The 23,715-nt window shown below is 44.7% G+C and overlaps 1 protein-coding gene across 3 annotated transcripts in view; it reads left to right on the plus strand.

Moving 5' to 3' along the window:
• Window positions 1–7,677, plus strand: part of mfsd14bb (major facilitator superfamily domain containing 14Bb) — a 148,669-nt gene extending 140,992 nt beyond the window's left edge. For all 3 annotated transcript variants that reach the window (XM_056274036.1, XM_056274196.1, XM_056274114.1), the window contains 2 exons: window positions 1,800–1,945; window positions 2,244–7,677. In XM_056274036.1, coding sequence (XP_056130011.1) covers window positions 1,800–1,945; window positions 2,244–2,474 — 377 coding nt within the window. In that variant the 3' untranslated portion in view covers window positions 2,475–7,677. The remainder of the gene's footprint in view (window positions 1–1,799; window positions 1,946–2,243) is intronic.
• The last annotated feature ends 16,038 nt before the right edge of the window (window positions 7,678–23,715 follow it).

Raw genomic sequence — 23,715 nt, forward strand, 5'->3', positions numbered from 1 at the left:
TATAAACAGTTGCTGACAGAGACCTGGGAAGACGACACAGGCATTGCTTTCTGGAAAACACAGAGCAGCGAAGTGTTTCCAGTACTCAAGCCCTTTGCGCTGGACTAGCTCTGAATGCCCGCATCGCAAAGCCTTTGCAGAAAGAATGTTTAGTATTACTGGTGACTTAACCAGAGGGAAGCGGAACCGAGCCAGGGTCCACCTTGAACGAAATGCCTTTATGAAAATGGAACAAAAAGAAATGACAGAACTATCCATACAATTATTTGTTGAATTTATTTAAGAAATGTGTGTACTATGTGTAGTGGGGTGCTGGGGGTGTCATAGCAGTATTTTGTATTTGTTAAAATTATTTAATAAGTGTGTGTGTGTGTGTGTGTGTGCGCGCTGGGGGTGTCGTAGCATTGTCTTGTATTTGTTAACATGATTAATAAATGTGAAGTTTTTGAAATTGTTCTCAAGAATTAACTTAATCATTTTATAAGATCACCTTCATGTTAGTAGTGCTCAAAATGTGACAAAAGGAAATCTTAAAGGGCAAGTTCACCAAAATCAAATGTTGGGCTATTATGTACACTGTCTCGTATACGTTCCAAAACAGTAAACAGTTTTCTACAAGTTTATTTAGTTTTAGAGAAATTGGGTTGGAACCCTTGAATTTTATGGGATTATTTACCCAGAGTGATGTCATACATGCATGGATGACATCACTCGGGGTAAAACATTCAAGTGATCCAACCCATCTAAAACTAAATGAACTTGTAGAAAACTGTTTAGTGTTTTGGAACATATATGAGATGATGTACATAAAGCCTAACATTTGATTTTGGTGACCTGGCCCTACTACACTGCTACACTATACTGGGTACTGCTATTAATCATTCAAATTATAATCAAACGGGTACAGAGCTGTTAGTTTGACAAATTTTCGAATTTTCGTTGACTAAAATTTTATTTTTGTCGACTAAATGTATATGCTATTTTAGTCAGTGATCATTTGACTAAAATTAATTCATATGACTTGACTAAAATCTGACTACATTTAATGGATATTTTCGTCAAAAGACTAAGACTAAGACTAAATCAAAAAATGGTGTGAAAATTAACACTGACTAAACTGTCCCTAGGTGTGAATGTGTGTGTCGGCCCTGTGATGGACTGGCGGGCTGTCTCGGGTGTCTCCCTGCCTGCTGCCCAGGCTCCGGTATCCCTGCAACCTTGAGGGCAGGATAAACGGTTTGGCTAATGGATGGACACTTCTAAACCTCATAATAGGTGAAGCAAAAGTGTCCATTTACATCGGCAGAAGGAACAAAACAGAAGGAAGGGCAGGACAGGATGTGATCCCTTTGTTGGTTTCTTTGGTGAGATCCAGAGTCTGGGGTGATTTCAGGTTTTATAAAGCGATGAGGAATTTGGATGTTTTCATTCAGCAGTGGTGCTGCAGTGATGTGATTTGTTCTGTGGTGGATGATGAGCTGGTTTTTAATCATGTTTTTGGATGGAATTCGTAAAAACAAGTGGTGGATGGATATGTCGATACTTTTTGTTTGGAAATTGTCTCTGATTCATGGACTTCAATGATTTTTTTATGATCGCTATGTGATCTTTTAAACAAAATGGAATTTTAAAATTCAAAAATTCTCTCAGTATGAAAAATCTTTCTGATGCTGTTTGTCGCTTTCTGTGTGTGTGTGTGTGTGTGTGTGTGTGTGTGTGTGTGTGTGTGTGTGTGTGTGTGCGTGCGTGCGTGCGTGCGTGCGTGCGTGCGTGCGTGCGTGCGTGCTGTGTGTGTCTAGGTGTGGTCCAGGGAATGATAACAGGAATCAGAGGTCTGTGTAATGGGTTAGGCCCCGCCCTGTATGGCTTCATCTTCTTCCTGTTCAATGTAGAGCTCAGCGACATAGAGCCGGTAGCAGGCAGACCCTCTGAGAACAGCAACGAGGTACACACGCACAAAGACAACATACATACACACTAAGGTACACACATGTGTATTAATGCACACACGTGTACACACCTGAATGTGTCCTGTGGTTTCTTTTCCCTGGGTTCAGTCAGTGATCATCAGAAATCTGGTTTGATGAAAATAACGAATTCCAAACAATAGAAAAACCTTGAATGAACCTTGAATCTTGTTCTGTTTCTAAAACTGAATCTGGGACCTAAGTCCTTTGCTGAGTTTGAGTAACATTTCATCTGTTTCTCTCTTTCTCTCCATCCCCCTCCTCCTGTCTCTGTAGAAGTCAGTTATTCCTGGTCCTCCATTCCTATTTGGAGCTTGTGCCGTGCTGTTGGCCCTGCTGGTGGCCATTTTCATCCCTGAACACCACCGACTGGCCGACATAAAAACCTGTACTGCCCTTAAGTCCAGCAGTGCCTCTACTGCACATGCTCAGAACATCAATCCTATGACCACGCCCACCAGCGACACAGAGGACATCGAGCCCCTCTTACAGGACAGCAGTATGTGACTGACAGCCGGCTTGTCCATGCACAAATCTGGCCTGAACCCTTTGCTACTCCCACCCCTCTTGTTCACCAGTTTCTCTGCCCACCAAGTTACCCAACATCTTTTTTTAAATCCAGAATGTTAACATATAAAGTTGTGTCATGGAGACCAGTTGTTGGTGTCTTTTCTGAGATGTAGGCAACTGTTACCCCAGTACAGACAGAACAATCCAGACATCTTTTCTGTCTGTAGGATATAATGTCGTAACCTTATAACGGGGAATCTGGAGGGTGGTTGTTGTTGGCAGGTCAGATAAACATGCCACTGATGGTGACTGGTATGTTGGAGCCTCATAAAAAGACCTCACCAGGTTGGTAGGGACATGTACGCAGGCTGCAACACACAATGCAGTGTTCCCTTAAAGAAGGTTTGTTTTTCATCCTAGCATTTGTATCCTAGAGGGTGGTGCTCTGGAACGGCACTCTGTGTTTACTTCCTAAAGAAGGTGGAATGGATTCTACTTCCTTCAGGCTGTCTACAGTGTGCAGGTTCTTACACTGGGCCAACCTCAACCGGGGCATGATGATTTTAAAAGCTCCCTCAGGAGGAACTAGTGATAAGCCAGTGAGGCTTGTTGGAGCAAGTTGTATTTAGTTGTTACACCCTAACTTTTCACTAGGCAGAGAGGTAAGCAGATGGAAGTTGTGTCAGAGCTGCTAAAAACTGTAGGATATCATACCTGGGCAGCAAGGACCAGATTCTTGAACACAAAACTCTCTGTAATCATTTCTCATGAATTTTATCTGGTCTACTCTTTCACCTGGGAGTCAGCTTACGTCTGGGTAGCGCCTTTAGGGGGCGGTGAAGGTTAGACGGGCATCTGGACTATAATCCAGTTTTTTTTGTTTTTTTTTATTGGTTATTTTGTTTTCAAGATAAGTGCACAGGTTAACCTGAGTAAGAATCCATTGATATGTGTCTGTCCCTTCTCTACAACAGACAAGTGCTGGATGTACAAAGCACCTGCTGTAGAGCAGGACTGACAAGCCGGTATGGCCGACACTTAAAAGCAGTGACACGCTGAGCATTTGTGGAACCATCTAGTTCTTACTGGCTCTGATATCAGCATCTTCTCCTCGCTGTGTCTCCTCGCATGTAGTTTTCATCATTTAGATTGTTTTATACAGACGAGAACAGCAAACCCGGGCAAAAATACACACATATAGAAGATGCAGTTTGAGGTGTTTGAAGTGCTTTCTGGTGCGCTTGATATATCTTAACAGACTTTAGTCCGCCCCACATGTGAACGTATCATTTTCAAGCTAAGATATGTCAAACTCTCCTCATCTGTTTTTTTTTCTTTCTTTTTTCTTTCAAATACTTGAATTGTGTTCAGCTACGTTGCGTGTTGGACCAGGGCCTGGTCATGGCTTTATGTCCTGGTGGTCTGGTCGTCTTCTAAATTTCTGTGCAATGAGGCTAAGACGTATAGTTTATATGGGCACAAATACAGAAACCATATGAGAGGTTTCACCCTGACAACTGTAGGTAGGTTTTCATTGGCAGGCAAGTCCTTGTGCCATGTTATTTTTTTAATTTCATTTTGTTTTTGCCTTTGTTTTCCTGATTGTTTGAGTGAGCAGGACCTGACTGTTGGAGATAGACTTCACAGAGAGGTGAAGGGTCAAAGCAAGACATTCCACCCCCCACCCCCAACACACAAATTAACACACAACACACGTGTGCATGTGTGCTCACACCACTCTTGACAGACTGTCCAGTCTGGACTGTGGTCTGTGGTTGTAGAAAGGAACAGTGTTCCTGGTCAACCACGGAGCAGGATTGTGGGGCCAACATGGCCAACGGCGATTTAAAAACTGTCGGCCAAACTCTTTTCACCTGCGGTTTTGATTTCTGCACATAGACCCATGTTTCACATTAGCTGTCAAACTATTCCAGCTGATTAACCCCGGTTATTCCCACATGTTCCCCCAGAGGTTGAGATCGGCTGGTGTGGGATTTGGTAGGGATGAAAGCATAATGGCACATAGTTTGGAGCCACTGGCCTACTAAGCTCAGGGATGGGGAGCTAGTATTGGTTTTTAGTACTGTCATTTTTTTTATCTTTTATTTTCAGCCTGTTTGGACATGGAGGGTTATAGAAACCCATCATCGTTACTGAAGTCCCACTCCATCTCTCTAGATAACAGCATCAGTTAAAAGTGTTTCTATGCTTTGGCTGTGTTCCCTGTTCAGGAGTTCAGCAGAAACGTTCATCTCTCTGGTTGAAGAGAGGATCCAGGCTACCTCAGATCACACACTATCAAGCTCGGTCACTTCAAGCTTTCCATCAAATGTCTCTTCATAGAAAACAAAGTGTGTTGAGTGAAATCCAGCGTCCTTTCTTTGTCCAAGAGTTGAGTCGACTCCAGAAGGACAAGATGTTAGCCAACTAAACTGAGGAGCTCTGTCTTTATACACAGAATAAAAAAACTCAACACTGAAGAGCATCAATTCACCGCTTTTTTTTTCCTTTTTTTAAATTTTAGCGCATTATTTTGGTGAGATTTGGTTTAGTTTTGTGACCGAGTATAAATGAACTCCTGCAGTCTCCATGTTCTCCTTTCTGGTAACATCATCATGGTGACATGGACAGCGTTCCAAAGATCAGCTGCTTTACTGGTTACCGTGGAGCCACCATGGCTAACATGAAAACTGTGCTAGCCAAATCATCTCTCTGTTTACCACCTCATAGCACATCATTATACCTCGACGCTGAGGTAATGACCTCAACATCGAGGCTGTTGGACAGCGCCCACATCTCAGAAGTCATTTATCATAAAAGTACAGAGAAAGAAACCCTTTTGGTGCTTTCGCTGACATGACATGTTTCTATGAGTTTAAGTGTTCTACTACCAAGTTGGTTCAGGCCCACACTCTTTAAATATGTAGGTGGGAGATGTTTGTGACCGTGATTTGTAGAAATGTTCAGATCTGAGACGCATGGCTTCAGTTTTGAAATAGCTGAATGGGTGGCATGGTGTTCATTTGTACTGCCTGCCACAGAGTTGGTGGTTTGACTCCCAGAGAAAGCCTGTTCAGTCATAGTCTCTGGTCTCTGTAGCATCTCCATGGTGCTGCAGTGAGAGACCCTGGAAAGCCAACATCTCTGGTTTTGCATCCTTTTACTCCTTCGTGTACCACTCCTTTCATTTCAAACCAGACCTCAGGCCTCGGGTTTCCCAAACCAGCTTAAGCTCAAAGACTGAGATCAGTTCGGTTCTGTTGATCTGAGCTTGTGGGCCACAGAGCGTTTGACCACATGCCTGCTACTGTTTTTGTGTTGTTGTTTTTTTAAAAGATGAAATCGGTTACTTGTAGTCAGTATGTTACTGAGTTTAGCTTGAGCTGGAGCTGTATTCCATCTTTAATACTCCAAACTGTGTCTGATGTCAAATGGGGACTCCCCATCTTGTGTGATTGGCATGTCAGGACTCATCATGTCCCTCCACCAAACATAGAGGCTGGTGGACTGCATCATGTTTCAGCCCAAGCGAACAGAAAACACGAGTTTTTCAGAAGCTCCAGTTCAATACACCTCCATGGTACCCTGTAATGATCGATATTTGGATTTTAGCCTGATCTAGGACCACATTTAAAGTCTGACTTGTTGGGTGTTAACAGGATGCAGCTAAAGGCTCATATTCCATCTCAAGGTCATAATCAAGATAAAATGCTTCTTATTCCTCTTCATATCCAATATAAATATCCCTGTAAAAATGGATGAAGTACAGCTCTGAATGTTGCTCATAACATCAGTGCTCACTAGATGAGATGTGCACATACCTCATATCCTGGATCAATGATTCATGCTTTATGAATCATCAGCTTCTCATGATCGGCAGAAATCTACCTTGGGTTATGTTTATGTGTTTAGTGGGAACATGAGTGTCTTTGAAAATAGTATTACCCTGGATTACTGCAGTGTAATGATGCTTTAAAGGTGCATTGTGTCATTTCTGTCTGAATACTGCCCTCTATCCAGTAATACGAATAACCACAAATCAAAGACGCGTCCCTCAAACAATCGAATCAGAACAACTCAGCAATCCCTGACATTTACTCATATTATGATATTTATCATGCATATTGTGCTTCAGGCAAGCCAAAATATTCCACACAACACCTGTAAGGCGTCTGGACGACATGTTAGTCCAGCTCATTTGCAGTGGGTCTCTGTTTTCTCTGTAGAGAAGCTGGAGGGAATTCAAAGCCCTGCTGTTACTGACAGCCAAAACCCTGACGCTGTGTCACCAGTTAGCTCTCTGATGAGCTGATGACTGTTTTAATTTCTCTTTCTCTTTCTCAGAGACAAGTTGATGTCAGAAACAGAGAAACAACCTCTATTTTTATATCCAATCATCCCTGAGCTCTCCAGAGTACTGACAGGACTAGATGTCTCTCCAAACACTGCCCCCCTCTCCATGGTATATGTTGTGCTACTGTACTGTTCTCCACATCCATAGTTCAGAACGTAATTATCTCTCCCCCCTTTCTCTCTCTCGCTCTCTCTCTCTCTCTCTCTCTCTCTCCCCTCAACTCTACTCAGAGCTATATATAGACAGTGTTGGTTCAGGTTGGACCATGGTCTTCTCTACATCTAACAAGCTTGTTGGTAGCAATAGAGGAATGGTGTGGTGACGTGGACGCCATTCTGAACACCTTACTTGGTGACTATGAAGCCAGACCGGCCCAACATGGCCGGCCGACACTACTCTGACTGTCAGTATGTAGCTCTGAGCGGAGGTGTAGAACTGTTGTAGAACTCTGGTTGAGAACTGTCTTTTTGCAGCCGTCTGGATTTTTAATGCAGCATTCCTGTTACTCTGAATATAAAATGTGTAGAAATGAAAATTCCATGATGGATAGTTGTTTTTTTAGCCAATGACAACCTTGCTAAAAGAGGATAAATGACTTATGCAGTTCAAAACGCTGTTTTCCTGCGGTGCACATGATGCAAGACATTTGCTGATTGCTGCACTTTAATTCATTTCAATGAACAAAACGTGTGCCTCTGATGATTCTTTATGTTAGTACCTGTTGTCTTTTATAAACAAACGGTTACATGTCTCCTGCATTTGTAATGTCTTTCTTTTATCTTATTAAAACCATAATTTTGAATTATATCTACAATAATATTAATAAAGAGAACTGTATGGACTTTGGTGGAGCTGTGAGTCGCTTTCATTTGTGTTTGTTTCTTTCCTTCAGTAAAGGGTGAATCCAGGAGTAAATACATACGTTTGGGTTTAAGTTTGTGTTGAAACATTCTCATCGTATCCGGGGTGGATCCTTTAGTCGACTGGTTAACGTAGTCGCCCGTGCCGCGGGAGACCCGGGTTCGCGTCCTGGCTGCAGCGGTTCCCAGCTGCCTGTAAATTCGCTATATTGGTGTCATAAGTGGGATGGTGAGACCGCGAGGCCATCGGAAGCGCATGTGCCCAGGGGTGTGAGGGAGCTGATATGCTGAAGCGCGGGGACGCGGGGTTAGTGTAATGACGACTTGCTGGCCCTTGGCTAACGGGTTGGACCCTTCAGTCGACGGGTTAACATTGTCGTCCGTGGTGTGGGAGATCCGGGTTCGCGTCCTGGCTGCGGCGGTTCCCGGGCTGCCCCCGAATTAAATACATTGGTAGAGATACATGAGTGAGAATGACAGAAAGCCTACTTATCTATTTCCAGAAAATCAACAGACAGCATTGAAAGCTCACCAATGACTCAATCCTGAAAACCTGCGCCAGACTTTATTAAACCTGAGTTAAACTTCAGAATCCTCCAGAAAGAAAATGATGGAGCCAAACAATTCTTCACTGAGAGAAAAGAGAAATCATGCTGCTCACACAGGGCCCGAAATTAACTTTTTGGCTTACCGGCCAAGGGGACTGGTAGATGAAAAAATCTACCTGCCAAGCATATTTTTTACCTGCCAAAATAATTCGTAGCCTTTTTGTGCCATTCATACTGTAACGTGCATGGAAAAGTAGACACGTTGGCCGCTGACTGACGGGTCTGACCCTTTAGTCGAGCGGTCAGCGATGCCTCCCGCGGTACGGGCGATACGGGTTCGCGCCCCGGCTGCGGCAGTTCCTGTTGTTGCCCCCCCTCCCCGAATTCGCTACATTGGTGTCAGAATTGGGATGTCATGTATCTCGTCCATCTCACACCCGCAAGTTGGGTGTGAGATAGACGTAAAAGAAGAGTTCTAGAGGAAGTTGGACGACGTGGTGGAGAGGGTAGCCAAGGAGGAGAGAGGGGTGATTGGAGCGGACTTCAATGGACATGTTGGTGAAGGGAACAGGGGTGATGAGGAGGTGATTGGAAGGTATGGTGTCAAGGAGAGAAATGTGGAAGGACAGGTGGTGGTGGATTTTGTGAAAAGGATGGAAATGGCTGTGGTGAATACATATTTCAAGAAGAGGGAGGAACAGGGTGACGTACAAGAGTGGAGGAAAGTGCACACAGGTGGACTATATCTTATGTAGAAAGCGCGATCTAAAAGGGATTGGAGACTGCAAGGTGGTGACAGGGGAGAACGTAGCTAGGCAGCATCGGATGGTGGTCTGTAGGATGACTTTGGAGACCAAGATGAGGAAGCGAGTGAAGACACAGCCGAATATCAAATGGTGGAAGTTGAAGAAGGAAGACTGTTGTGTGGGGTTCAGGCAGGAGTTAAGACATGCACTGGGTGGTAGTGAAGAGTTGCCAGATGGCTGGGCAACCACTGCAGAAATAGTGAGGGAGACAGCTAGGAAGGTACTTGGGGTGTCATCAGGACAGAGGAAGGAAGGCAAGGAGACTTGGTGGTGGAATGAGGAAGTACAGCAAAGTATACAGAGGGAAAGGTTGGCGAAGAAGAAGTGGGATAGTCAGAGAGATGAAGAAAGTAGACAGGAGAAAAAGGAGATGCAGTGTAAAGCGAAGAGAGAGGTGGCAAAGGAAAAGGAAAATGCGTGTGGTGAGTTGCATGAGAGGTTAGACACTAAGGAAGGAGAAAAGGACTTGTACTGATTGGCTAGACAGAGGGAGCAAGCTGCAAAGGATGTGCAGCAAGTTAGGGCGATCAAGGATAGAGGTGGAAATGTGCTGACAAGCGAGGAGAGTGTGCTAATACGGTGTAAGGAGTACTTTGAGGGGCTGATGAATGAAGAAAATGAGAGAGACAGAAGGTTGGATGATGTAGGGATAGTGAATCAGGAAGTTCAGTGGATTAACAAGGAGGAAGTGAGGGCAGCTATGAAGAGGATGAAGAGTGGAAAGGCAGTTGGTCCTGATGCCATACCTGTGGAGGCATGGAGATGTTTAGGAGAGATGGCAGTGGGGTTTTTAACTAGATTGTTTAACACAATCTTGGAAAGTGAGAGGATGCCTGAGGAGTGGAGAAGAAGCCTACTGGTACCGATTTTCAAGAACAAGGGCGATGTGCAGATCTGCAGCAACTACAGAGGACTAAAGTTGATCAGCCACAGCATGAAGATTTGGGAAAGAGTAATAGAAGCTAGGTTAAGAGGAGAGGCGATGATCAGCGAGCAGCAGTATGGTTTCATGCCACGAAAGAGCACCACAGATGAGATGTTTGCTTTGAGAATGTTGATTGAGAAGTATAGAGAAGGCCAGAAAGAGTTGCATTGTGTCTTTGTGGATTTAGAGAAAGTATATGACAGGGTGCCGAGAGAGGAGGTGTGGTATTGTATGAGGAAGTCAGGAGTTGCAGAGAAGTATGTAGGAGTGGTGAAGGATACGTATGAGGGAAGTGTGACAATGGTGAGGTGTGCGGTTGGAATGACAGATGGGTTCAAGGTGGAGGTGGGATTACATCAAGGATCGGCTCTGAGCCCTTTCTTGTTTGCAATGGTGATGGACAGGTTGACGGACAAGATCAGGCAGGAGTCTCCGTGGACGATGATGTTCGCGGATTGTAAGATTCGACTTAGAGACGAGAGAGACATTGGTTGTAAACGAACTCTTTACTTAGAACTTGGCAAAGTTAGGATACTCAGCCATCAGGCTACATCTGCGTTTTCTCCAGTTCGGCTCATACGTAACATTACTTCCTAGTCTCGCCTCGCGAGAGCCCCAATACTTCCTAGTCTCGCCTCGCGAGAGCCCCCCATCAAAGACTAACCAGAGAGCATGCGCATTAACATAAATCCCAATACGTTACACGGATGACATTGTGATCTGTAGCGAGAGTAGGGTGCAGGTTGAGGAGAGCCTGGAGAGGTGGAGGTATGCACTGGAGAGAAGAGGAATGAAAGTCAGTAGGAGCAAGACGGAATACCTATGCGTGAATGAGAGGTAGGACAGTGGAATGGTCAGGATGCAAGGAGTGGAGGTGACAAAGGCATTTGAGTTTAAATACTTGGGATCAACTGTCCAAAGTAACGGGGAGTGCAGTAGAGAGGTGAAGAAGAGAGTGCAGGCAGTGTGGAGAAGAGTGTCAGGAGTGATTTGTGACAGAAGCGTACCAGCAAGAGTTAAAGGGGAGGTTTACAAGATGGTTGTGAGATCAGCTATGTTATACGGTTTGGAGACAGTGGCACTGACGAAAAGACAGGAGGCGGAGCTGGAGGTGGCAGCGTTGAAGATGCTAAGATTTTCACTGGGAGTGACGAAGAAGGGCGGGATTAGGAATGATTGTGTTAGAGGGACAGCTCAGGTTGGGTGGTTTGGAGACAAAGCAAGAGAGGCAAGACTGAGATGGTTTGGACATGTGTGGAGGAGAGATGCTGGGTATATTGGGAGAAGGATGCTGAATATGGAGCTGCCAGGAAAGAGGAAAAGAGGAAGGCCAAAGAGGAGGTTTATGGATGTGGTGAGGGAGGACATGCAGGTGGCTGGTGTGACAGAGGAAGACGCAGAAGACAGGAAGAAATGGAAACAGATGATCCGCTGTGGTGACCCCTAACGGGAGCAGCCGAAAGTAGGTGTAGGTGTCAGAAGTGGGATGGTGAGACCGTGAGGTCATCGGAAGCGCGTGCGCCCAAAGGCGTTAGGGAGCTGATATGCTGAGGACGCGCTTCCCGAAGGAGGGGGGTAGTGTAACGTGCATGGATAAGTAGACACGTTGGCCGCTGGCTGACAGGTCTGATCCTTTAGTCGAGCAGTCAGCGATGTCTCCCGCGGTGCGGGCAATACGGGTTCGTGTCCCAGCCGCGGCAATTCCTGTGGTTGCCGCCCCCCCCCCGAATTCGTTTTATTACGTTTTCAGTACATCAATGAGAGAATAAGGTATTGTGTTGAATAAAAGCTTTTAAAAATGTGACAAGAGCAGATTTGAAACACAAATATTTCTATGTAAAATTAGTCAATGGTTAAACGATAAGATGTTACAAGTATGATTTCATGTTTTATTTGCAGTATTATTATAACTACTCGAGTGTTTCACATGCCCATCCCTAGTCCCAGACTACTTCTCACTCTACAGCAGCCACTCTCTGCACCGTCCATGAAGTCTGGCTTCCTGCTCCTGTCAGAGTCTTGGTGCTACAGATCAATAACACTGGTTGGGTCATACTCCCTGATCTCGGGAGATGACAGCTGCACCATCAGTAGATCCGAGAGTGTGTCTGAGTTGAGGTTGGACCGCCAATCAGTTTTACCCTGTTTCATGGTGTTGAAGTTAGCACACAGCTAACGTTAGTGCAAGCTAGGTGTCACATACTAGTAGGGTTACCAATATTCTGTCCCAGGAAAACGGGACGGGGGTACGGGAGGGCGGAGGTAATCAAGAAGAAATTGCCAGAGTAACAGCCTACATGACGCTTTGTATAGGTAGCCCAGAGCCTTATGTAATAATAATAATAAACTTTATTTGTATATAACTTTTCATACAAACAATGTAGCCCAAAGTGATTTTACATTTCGACACAGAAAATACTATAGTAGGTGTAACAGCCATTTATCTATTTATGCGTTTATTTTGAGTCAGTTCACCTTTTGGTCAGTAGGTGGCAGTTTCTCATTGTGGGAAGTGCATTTATACGAGTGGGTTAATGAGGTCAGGTGTGGATGCTAGGTGGCATACAGTTTTTTGACCGCGTCCGAGGCGTCGAGGATAGAGTAGCAGTATAAATTTACTATAGGCTACCTAACTGTGAGAAAGATGAAGTTTGATGTACTTGAATGCAAAGAAACGCTGTAAAAGAAGTGTGTGAGTAATAAATGAAGAAGCAAATCAACGGTAACGTCTGGACATTGTTTGTGTATGCAACAGCTGATGCCGGCGCGCGTCAATCACTTTCACTGGCATGCACCAGTGACTTACTGGAAAGCCACTTACAGTAGTCAAAAAACTCGCTTCCATGAACGTTGAAACGATCGTCACGCATTGCCTGAGCGTGAATGAGGACGGACCACCTGTGCATGCTGGAGCCGCGGTGCGGGACGAGGGTTGCCGAGGTGAGGGACGCCGACGGTGGGGCCAAGCGGGTATCCAGTGCGGGGGACGCCGAGGCGGAGGACGCCGACTGCGGATCCAGGCGGGTGTCCAGTGCGGCAGCGGATGTGGATTCAGCGGGACCGGTGGGAACGCCAATAATTATGGATTCTTCTTCATGAGGTATGAGTAGCGCTACACAATAATTAATGGCCATTTGACTCTGTGTGCACACATGTTTGAGCGTAAATCCAAGTTTGGTAGCTGAAAAGAAAACAATGTGACTTGACTTGCGTTTCCGGGTTCGCGCGGGACTGTTGCAATGGCAGACGTAAACAACGGCGATAATTTGCTGGACTGGCCTGCTGAGGCTACTGGGACTGCTGCGGCTATTGGGGCTGCCGCTAAAGGCTCGAATGCTCATGGCATGTCTGATATTGATTCAAATGAAAATGAAAATGGGGAAATCAAGTCAGATAGGCCAAAGCGGATTGTTAAGTTAACCACTCACTTTGTGAAAAAATTGAAAGTTACAAAGTACAAAAAAGGCCAAATTAAACAAAGCACGTAATCTAAAGAAAATTGTGGGAGAGTTGATGACAGAAAATGATTGCGAACCTGAGGTAAAATGCACTTTTGCTAAATTTGTTGCTCTGTGGGATGAAGTTAAATCGTTGCATAATTCATTGATGGGTTTATTGAATGGTGATGAACTTGAAAGACAACAAACATAGTTTAAGGCAAAATTGATGATGAATAATGACTTTATTAATGATGTGCAAAAATGGTTGACACAAACTTTCAAAAATGGTGATAAAAATGGGTCATCGCAAGTTGAAAACAATGACAACGATGAAAATGAGGTCATTGATGATATTCACCCTGAAGACAGTGTGTCAAATGTTGCTAGTAAGCATTCGAGCAGACACAGCGCTGGCAGCAGGAAAAGTAGTAGTTCCACAGCATCTTTACGCATTAAAGCAGAGGCAGAGAGAGCTGCACTTGTTGCCCGTGCAGCAGCTCTGAATGGGCAGCATGCGTTGGAGGAGCAGGAACAGCAATTACGGAGAAAAAGGGAGCAGCTCAAGCTAGAAGCTGAAATAGCTGCAACAGCTGCTAAACTGGAAATCCTTCAAGCTTCAGGCGGCAAGAGTGTATCCAAAGCTTCATCTGATGGCATTAATTCCTATCTGGAAAGGAAAGCTCAACAGCATTCAACTTCCAAATCTCTCAACCCCATGGCAAAGGAGTATGAACCTCTCTCAGGAAGCTCGTTAAGGCACAAAAACGAGTCAACAGCAACGCAAAATGTGCCATTTTCAAGTGGTGCACGTCCTAAGGAGACAAGTAAACAGCTTAAAGCTAAACCAACTCAAGAGGCTCCTGTCAATACAAGCTATCATGAAATAGCACAACGTGTGCTCTCTGTTCCTCATGTGCAACCATCACTGGATTTCACACAACCTATGCAACTGCAACCTGAAGAGGAAGCATTTGGAGGCATCTATAACATAATGCAGAGACAAATCAATGTCTCTACCAGCTAGAGACATCCCAGTGTTTGACGGAAATCCTCTTGAATACAGAGCTTTCAACGAGCATTTGAGCATGGTGTGGAAGACAGAGCCAGCAAAGCTGACAGCTTGTATTTTCTGGAGCAGTTCACTAGGGGGCAGCCTAGGGAACTCGTACGCAGCTGTCAGCATATGGTTCATGAACGCGGCTATGCACTGGCAAAGGAGCTTCTGCACGAACATTTTGGAAATGAATTTAAGATCGCTGCTGCTTATACCGGGAAAGCTCTGGCTTGGCCTCCAGTTAAATCTGAGGATGTGAAGGCATTGCAGGCCACTGTTTGTTCTTGCGAGGTTGTTGTAACATGATGGAAGAACTTGAATACATGACTGAGCTGGACACACCAACCACCATGAGAACAGTAATGTCAAATCTGCCGTTCAAATTGAGAGAAAGATGGAGGACCACTGCACATGACGTATTGGAGAAGTACAAACGCCGGGCACGGTTCACAGATCTTGTTGCTTTCATTGAACGTGAAGTTACGTGATATTCAGGACTCTTCATTTTTTAAAACTGGCTTGAGGAATATGACTAAGCCCCTGCACAGGAAGGATGTAAAAGGAAGTAGCTTTGCCACAACAATAAAGCTTGCTGATAATGCGGACGAAACGGGAGCTAGTGGTAATGCCCCAAGGAAACAAGGTATGACTGAGAAGCGTAATCCCACTGTTTGTATGTGCTGCTCTCGTGAGCACTCATTGGAGGAGTGTCCACAACTGAACAGAAAGAAGCATCGGGAGAAAATCAACTTTCTAAAGGAGAAAGGAATCTGCTTTGCCTGCCTGTGTATTGGACACATGAGCAAGGATTGCAAAAGGCGCCTTACTTGCAAAAGTTGTGGCAAAAGACATCCCACCGTTCTTCATGTTAAGAAGGAAAGAGCTAGCACAGACTTGAAACAGTTCAAGAGACCATCATGCAGTGGTGCATTAGTTTCTCAAGGAACTTGTGGGCATACAGGGGCTGGAAAGGATGATTGTGTCCTGTCAATATTGCCTGTAAAGGTTAAGACCACCAAAGGAGGCAAAGTGATACATACTTACGCTTTTTTGGATCCGGCAATTCAGCCACATTCTGTTCGGAGAGTCTCATGTAAGAGTTGAATATTGAAGGAAGACGTGCAAACTTTCTCCTACGCACCATGGGCCAGGAGAAGGTCATCTCAACATACACACTTACCGACCTTGAAGTGTCTGGTCTTAACAACGAGTGCTATTACCAGCTACCAGATGTGCTCACTCAAAGGAAAATGCCTGTAACATCTGACAATATCATTACACAGGAAGACCTGGCACGGTGGCCATACCTGTCAACCATCCAAATTCCTTGCATCAAAGCCAGTGTTGACTTGTTGATTGGTAGCAATGCTCCCAAGTTACTGGAACCCTGGGATATCGTCAACAGCTGTGGAGGAGGCCCATACGCCATAAAGACAGTGCTTGGTTGGGTCATTAATGGTCCAGTGCAAGGCAGCAACACTGCTAACCCGGATGCTGGACTGGCTGTCGCTGCTGTGAATAGGATCCCAGTCTGCCAGCTGAAGGAACTGCTAAACAACCAGTACATGCATGATTTCAATGAACGGACATATGAGGACAAGGCCATGTCAAGAGAAGACATGATGTTCTTGGAAATTGTAAACCATTCTGCAAAGCTGTTGGATGGGCACTATAGCCTAAAAATGCCTTTCAGGAAAGAGCAGCCCATGCTCCCCAATAATCTCTCTGTAGCCAAGCAAAGGATACTTGGGCTAAAAAGATTTGAGAAAAATGAGCAGTTTCATCTGGAATATGCAAGCTTCGTCACTGACGTCATCAGCAAAGGTTACGCAGAAAAAATACCCCAGCCCCAGTTGGACTGTGAAGAAGGAAAGGTCTGGTATATCCCCCATCACGGAGTCTAACATCCGAGGAAGAATACTTTGCGGGTGGTATTTGACTGTGGGGCAACCTTTAAGGGAACATCACTGAACAGCTGACTTTTGCAGGGTCCCAACCTTACTAGCAGTTTGCTTGGCATGCTCACAAGATTCAGGCAGGAGCCTGTGGCTTTGATGGGAGACATACAGCAGATGTTCTATCAGGTCAAGGTGGCAGAAACAGACACAGACTTCCTTAGTTTCCTGTGGTGGCCCGAGGGTGATCTGAGTCAAGAGATTACAGAGTACAGGATGACCGTCGACTTATTTGGGGCCGTTTCATCTCTGAGTTGTGCCGGCTATGTGTTCAGGAAGACAGCTGAGGACAATCAGGCGCTCTTTCCAGCCGAGGTGATTCAGACAGTGAAGCAAAACTTCTACGTGGATGATTGTTTAAAAAGCATGTCTTCGGAAGAAGAGGCAATTAAAATGATTAAAGATCTAACAGCTGTCTGCCAAAGAGAAGGCTTTCGTCTGACAAAGTGGGTCAGTAACAGCCGTAAAGTGCTCCGCACGGTCACTGAGGAACACCGAGCCAATGACTTACATGAACTGAATCTGGATAGGGATAATCTTCCCTTAGAGAGAGCCCTTGGTCTGCAGTGGTGCATCGAGAGTGATGCCTTCCAGTTTAAGATGCTGGTGAAAGAACGGCCTTACACTCGACGTGGCATGCTGTGTCTGCTCAGTTCAGTTTACGACCCTTTGAGGTTTATTGCACCAATTACTCTGCCTGGCAAAATCTTGTTACAGGAGCTCTGCAGGAGAAGCTGTGGTTGGGACGACAACCTTCCCGATGATCTACAAAAACCCTGGACGAAGTGGCTGGAAGAGCCTAACAAGATGTCCGAGTTCAAAATCAGGAGGTGCATTAAACCAAAGGACCTTGGACAGCCTACACTGGCTCAGCTGCATCACTTTTCCAATGCGAGTGAAGGTGGATATGGCACCGTCAGTTACATACGGATGGAGAATAACCAGCATGATGTTCATGTCGCCTTCCTGCTCGGCAAAGCAAGAGTTACACCGCTAAAGCAGGTTACCATCCCGCGCCTGGAGCTTACAGCTGCGGTCCTTGCCGTTCGTGTGGACAGGATGTTAAGAGCAGAACTCCAGCTGCAGTTGCAGGACTCAGTCTTTTGGACAGACAGCACCTCTGTTCTGAAGTATATAAGGAATGATGACAGGCGCTTTCATACTTTTGTGGCAAACCGGGTTTCAACCATCAGAGACGCTACAAAGATGTCACAATGGAGGTATGTCAACACCAAAGACAATCCGGCAGACGATGCGTCCAGAGGTATGAAAGTTGACGACCTACTGATTGGCAGCAGATGGATTAAAGGGCCTGACTTTCTTTGGAAGCCAAAGAAGTGTTGGCCAGAAAGTACTGTGGAAAACGCCATTTTATTGGACAACCCAGAAGTCAAGAAAGACTTCACTGTGAATGCTGTAATTGCCAAGGACTCACCTGATGCTACTGACCAACTTATTGCTTATTTCTCTGACTGGAGGAGGCTTAAGGTTGCTGCTGCCTGGTTCCTCAAGGTAAAGAGGACGCTGTTGAAGTTGAGCCAAAGGAGAAAGGAGTTACAGGCTTCTGATGCAAATAAGCCATCAAGTCATATGCAGTTGGAGATGAAGGTCAGAAGTGCATGTGGGGGCCAGAGCGTCTCATCAGACGACCTTCTTGAGGCAGAAATGTGCATTATTCGTTATGCTCAGCAGCAGCGGTTCAAGGAGGAAATTGCACACTTTCATCTGGAAAGTCTGCAGTCAGAAAGGAAAGTTCTATTTACAAACTGAATCCACGCCTGGAGGATAGTCTGCTTAGACTTGGAGGACGACTGAGTAGGGCAGCGCTGCCAGATGAAATCAAGCGCCCACTCATTCTCTCAAAATATCAGCATATTTCAACACTCATCCCTCGGCATATTCACCAACAGCTGGGTCACAGGGAAGAAACCACACACTATCCAAAGTAAGGAGGAAGTACTGGATTACAAATGTTAATTCAGCTATGAGGAAAATCATATCTGACTGCTGTACTTGTAGACGCTACACTGGAAGAGCAGGTGAACAAAAAATGGCGGACCTGCCCGTGGAAAGGGTTTTGCCTGACCTCCCTCTGTTTACGAATGTCAGAGTCAACTATTTTGGGCCAATCGAGGTCAAGAGAGGGAGAAGCTTCTGTAAATGCTATGGAGTGGTTTTCACCTGTTTGGCAAGCAGAGCTGTTCACGTAGAGATGGCGAACTCATTGGACACCAATGCATGCATTAATGCTTTGCGGAGATTTATGAGCAGAAGAGGCCCAGTTTCTCATATGCGATCCCGACAATGGGACAAATTTTGTTGGCGCAGAAAGGGAATTAAGGGAAGCTCTTGCAGGATTAGAGCACAACAAAATACAAGGAGCCCTGCTTCAACATGGAGTCAAGTGGAGTTTTAATCCCCCATCAGCATCACATTATGGTGGTGTTTGGGAACGTGTCATTCGGATGATCAGGAAGGTGCTTAGCTCTATCTTACATCAGCAGACACTGGACAATGACGGACTTCATACAGTTCTCTGTGAGGTTGAGGCCATATTGAACGATCGGCCCATCACTGCTCTGTCTGAGGATCCGAATGATCTTGAACCTCTCACGCCGAATCATATTCTCCTCATGAAAGGCAAACCTGCTGTACCACCTGGACTGTTTGTGAAAGAGGATCTGTATGTGAAAAGCAGGTGGAGGCAGGTTCAATATATTTCAGATTTGTTCTGGAAACGATGGGTAAAGGAATACCTTCCTCTGCTTCAGGCACGGCAAAAAATGGAACCAAGAGAAAAGAAGTTTCGTTCCTGGGGATATTGTCTTAATAGTGGACTCGACTGCTCCTTGTGGCTCTTGGATACTCGGCAGAGTGTTAGAAACCTTTCCTGACAAGAATGGTCTGGTGCGGTCTGTTCGTCTCAAAACAAAGTGTAATGTTACAAAAAGACCTATAACCAAACTTTGCCTATTAAAGGCGGTTTCAGACGTATAACTGATACTAATACACCATGTTTGGGTATAAAAGTATCAAGGTACCTCTGTTATAAGAAAACTGTGTTTAATGGCTGTTTTATATTGTTTAGAATTGTTGTCTGCCTGCCATCAACAATTAGGGGCCGGAGTGTAACAGCCATTTATCTATTTGTGTGTTTATTTTGAGTCAGTTCACCTTTTGGTCAGTAGGTGGCAGTTTCTCATTGTGGGAAGTGCATTTATACGAGTGGGTTAATGAGGTCAGGTGTGGATGCTAGGTGGCATACAGTTTTTTTTTACCGCGTCCGAGGCGTCGAGGATAGAGTAGCAGTATAAATTTACTATAGGCTACCTAACTGTGAGAAAGATGAAGTTTGATGTACTTGAATGCAAAGAAACGCTGTAAAAGAAGTGTGTGAGCAATAAATGAAGAAGCAAATCAACGGTAACGTCTGGACATTGTTTGTGTATGCAACAGCTGATGCCGGCGCGCGTCAGTTACTTTCACTGGCATGCACCAGTGACTTATTGGAAAGCCACTTACAGTAGGCTAAAGATATAAAGTGAACATGTCTGTTAAAAATATATTCATACGTAATAATAATAATAATTGTAATTGCAGCCATTCTATGTGCTTTTATTTGAAATACTCGCCTTTATTTTAACATTCTCAAAACCGGAAGTAGTGCAGGTTAATTCCGTAAACTTCACACAAGGACTAAGACGCGCCTGTAGCTGTACTGTAACCTTGCTAGTCTGTTTTGTTTTGTTTTTTTGTCACTCTATGCTTTGTAGTTTTTCCACTACAGTTACATATGAAAGAGTGCATGTAAGATTGAAGAAAAGTTTGTGTTCAAGCATCGTATTTGGACTGAGAAGATTGCCTGGGAGGACTATCCAAGATAACTCTGCCGTTGGTTGAGAAGCAGGCTAAAGTGGTTAGTATTAGCTTATGTTTTCATTAGCTGTATAAGCTGCAGTGCTAAGCAGTGCTATTTTCCTAATGAGTGTACAAGCTGATGTTATTTTTTCTTTGTCTGCGCTTTCAGTTCTACGGTGTAAATGTAACATCAGTAAAAAGAACTTGAGTCTCACATCCAATCAGTCGGCGGCATAATAATAATGACTTTATCTATCGAGCACTTTTTGCTATTAAGCTTATTGTTACAGTCCATGCTGCTGTAGCTCAGTCCGTGTTTAACTGTATGATATACAGATGAAATCTCGCACGCAGCAACTTTGTCATTTTCAGTGGTAGTCGTGGCGAAGAACTTGCTAATGCTAGATGCACCTTTAGCGGGTGTAGTCCTCTTGTGCGTGGCGGCATGTTGTTTCACGTCATTTTCTCCTCCGTGGCTGATCAAAAACTCCCGACGACACCGGTCGCAGATATCTCTCGCCAAATCGCCACTGACAGGTTTAACCCAATTATATAGACCCTTTTACAGTTGGTAAACGGTAATCGCGTGATTTTGCTGCCAAAATGCGCGCGCGCACATTGCGTGACGTAGGTCATAAAAGGGTCTATTGAGCGGTCTTTTCCCCGATGGAATGCGGTAGAAATTAATACCTTTAGTTTTGCTAGAGCTGTTCGAGCAACCCACAACACAACAAGATGACATTTTAAAAATGTAAATATCAATCCATCAAAAATCCACTTGCACTCTGCATTGACTGGAGATGGAGAGGGTGCCTCTGTTGCTGCCAAAATGCGCACGCATGCTCTGCGTGACGTAGGTCATAAAAGGGTCTCTACTTTTCTTTCCACTACTTGCACAATCTTTTCTTTTTCGGAGGTCCCGAATCGCCATCTACACTTGCACTCATTTTTCCCAACAGCATCGAGAGGAAGAGACGAGTAAGTTACACATACGGGCGAGTTAGTTTAAAATGATGCTTCTTTCCAACTGAGCGCCACCCATCGGTATTCCCACACAGCACACATAGGCCAGATTTAAAGGCAGTATACGTGTATATATATAAAATATTTTTAAATCATTCAGATACGGGACAAATGTCGTCCCGTACGGGACGAACCACTTTTGATCTAAATACGGGGCGTCCTGGCTAATACGGGACAGTTGGCAACCCTACATACTAGTGCTAGCTGGCTAGCGTTAGCTACAGCCAGCACTTTGTTTACGCTGTGAAAGGATATTTTGAGATGACAACTAAATTCACTTACTCGCACGCCATTTGAAGTCGGCAATGTGACATCTGGAGGTCTAATGCTCCTTGATGTTTTCTACCTTCATTACTGTTGTAATACAGTAATTTGACAATGGGTGTCGCTAATGCGCTGTACTGTCCTCTAGTGTCTGCTTGTAGTTCCGGTTTGACTTTCTGAATAAACACGTGAAAGAGCAATGGGTTAGGGGCCCAGAGCGTCGCTAAAAGGCTGTTTTACACAGAGTTTTGTGTGAGATAAACGGTGTTGTGGAATTCACAATGGAAGATAAGCTGTTTATTGACAAGCTGAGCGGACCAGAGAACTGGGCAACGTGGACATTTCAGATGGAACACTTGCTGAAAGCCAAAGGACTATGGGGCATGCTAATGGAGACAGATGTTCTAGCTGCAGATGCTAATGCACACGCACAAGCTGAATTCACGAAACGGAGAGAGAAGGCATTCTCTGTGTTGGTGCTGAATGTAAGAACACCCCAGTTGTACCTGATAACAAGCTGCCAGACTCCAAAAGAGGCGTCGAACATGCTAAAAGGACATTTTGAGAGAGATACTTTGGCAAATAAAATGTTCCTGAAGAAAAAATATTTCAGATGTAAAATGAAGGAGAAAGTTTAAATGAACATTTAAAACGAATGAAGGAACTGACTGATCAGCTAGGAGCAATAGGTTCTGTGATTGAGGAGGAAGACCAAATTATAACACTCTTGGGTAGTTTGCCACCAAGCTGTGCTACAACTGTCACTGCACTAGAAACAAAGATTGATAATTTGACACTGCAGTTTGTTCAGCAAGCATTAATAAATGAAGAGCAAAAGCGAGTGAATGCTAATGATAACTCCAGTGGTGCTACGTCAGGTGGTGCATCAGCCATGCCATCACAATTTCGTGGAGATATGCAGGCTAACTCCAAGGCAGTGGGAGCTGAAAGACCAAGCATGTGGAGATGTTACAAATGTGGGAAAGAAGGGCATATAAAGCGCGACTGCCCAAGTTGGAAAAAGAAAAAGAAAACCCACAAGGCCAAAAGTATGATGTGTGAAGATGCAGAAGATTCGTCTGAAGTGCCTACGTCGCTAAAGAGGCAAACCCGACTGAGAGGCCACAGCAGGTAGAATGGTTGATTGATTCGGGCGCATCAAAGCACATGACATGTGATAAAGAAATTCTTCAAGACTACCGGCAATTCTCAAAAGCACAGTCTGTGAAACTCGGTGACGGCAGGGTGGTTGACACCCTAGGACTTTGCAATGTCAAAATGAGAATGACTTTCAAAGAAAGTGATGTAAAAAATGTCACAATATATGACGTGCTGTATGTTCCAAAGCTATCTGGGAATCTATTCTCAGTGGGAGCTGCTGCCAGAAAAGGAAATACGGTGCAGTTCAAGAAGTCTCGCTGCTACATACGTGGGAAAGATGGAACTCTTCAAGGAATGGGAACACAGAGATCTGACGGGCTGTATACAAGCCATTTGGAGAAATCCGTTCCAAACGCAAGTTGCAGCTGATCCGTAGTGACGTCTGTGGTCCCATGCAGACTGAATCTATAGGTGGAGCAAAATATTTTGTGACTTTTATCGATGATTACTCTAGATGCTGCAAGGTATACTCTTCTGAAACAGAAGAGTGAAGTCCTTAGCAAATTCAAGGAATTTGAGAAAACATTCTCCAATGAGTGTGGGCAGAACGTCACAAGACCGAGAACAGACAATGGTGATGAGTACACATCAAAGGAGTTTCAAGAATATTTGAAGGCTCAAGGTATCCACCATGAGATGACTGTACCTCACTCACCACAGCAAAATGGTGTTGCAGAAAGAAAAAATAGGACATGAATTGATGCAGCTAGAGGTATGCTGTCTCATGCTAAGTTGCCAAAGATGTACTGGGCAGAGGCTGTAGCAACCTCAGCTAACATACAGAACGGGCTGCCCACATCTGTCCTGAAGCAAGAGACACCCTACGAGAGATGGTGTGGCAAAAAGCCGGATATGAGTCACATGAGAGTGTTTGGCTGTGTTGCTTATGCACATATCCCAGACATAGAGAGAAGAAAACTGGACAAGAAGGCTGCGAAGCTTCGTTTCATGGGATATGCAAACAATGCCAAAGGCTATCGCCTGTTTGAT

Source organism: Lampris incognitus, chromosome 1 (assembly GCF_029633865.1).
Source record: "Lampris incognitus isolate fLamInc1 chromosome 1, fLamInc1.hap2, whole genome shotgun sequence".
In the NCBI taxonomy this organism is placed as follows: Eukaryota; Metazoa; Chordata; class Actinopteri; order Lampriformes; family Lampridae; genus Lampris; species Lampris incognitus.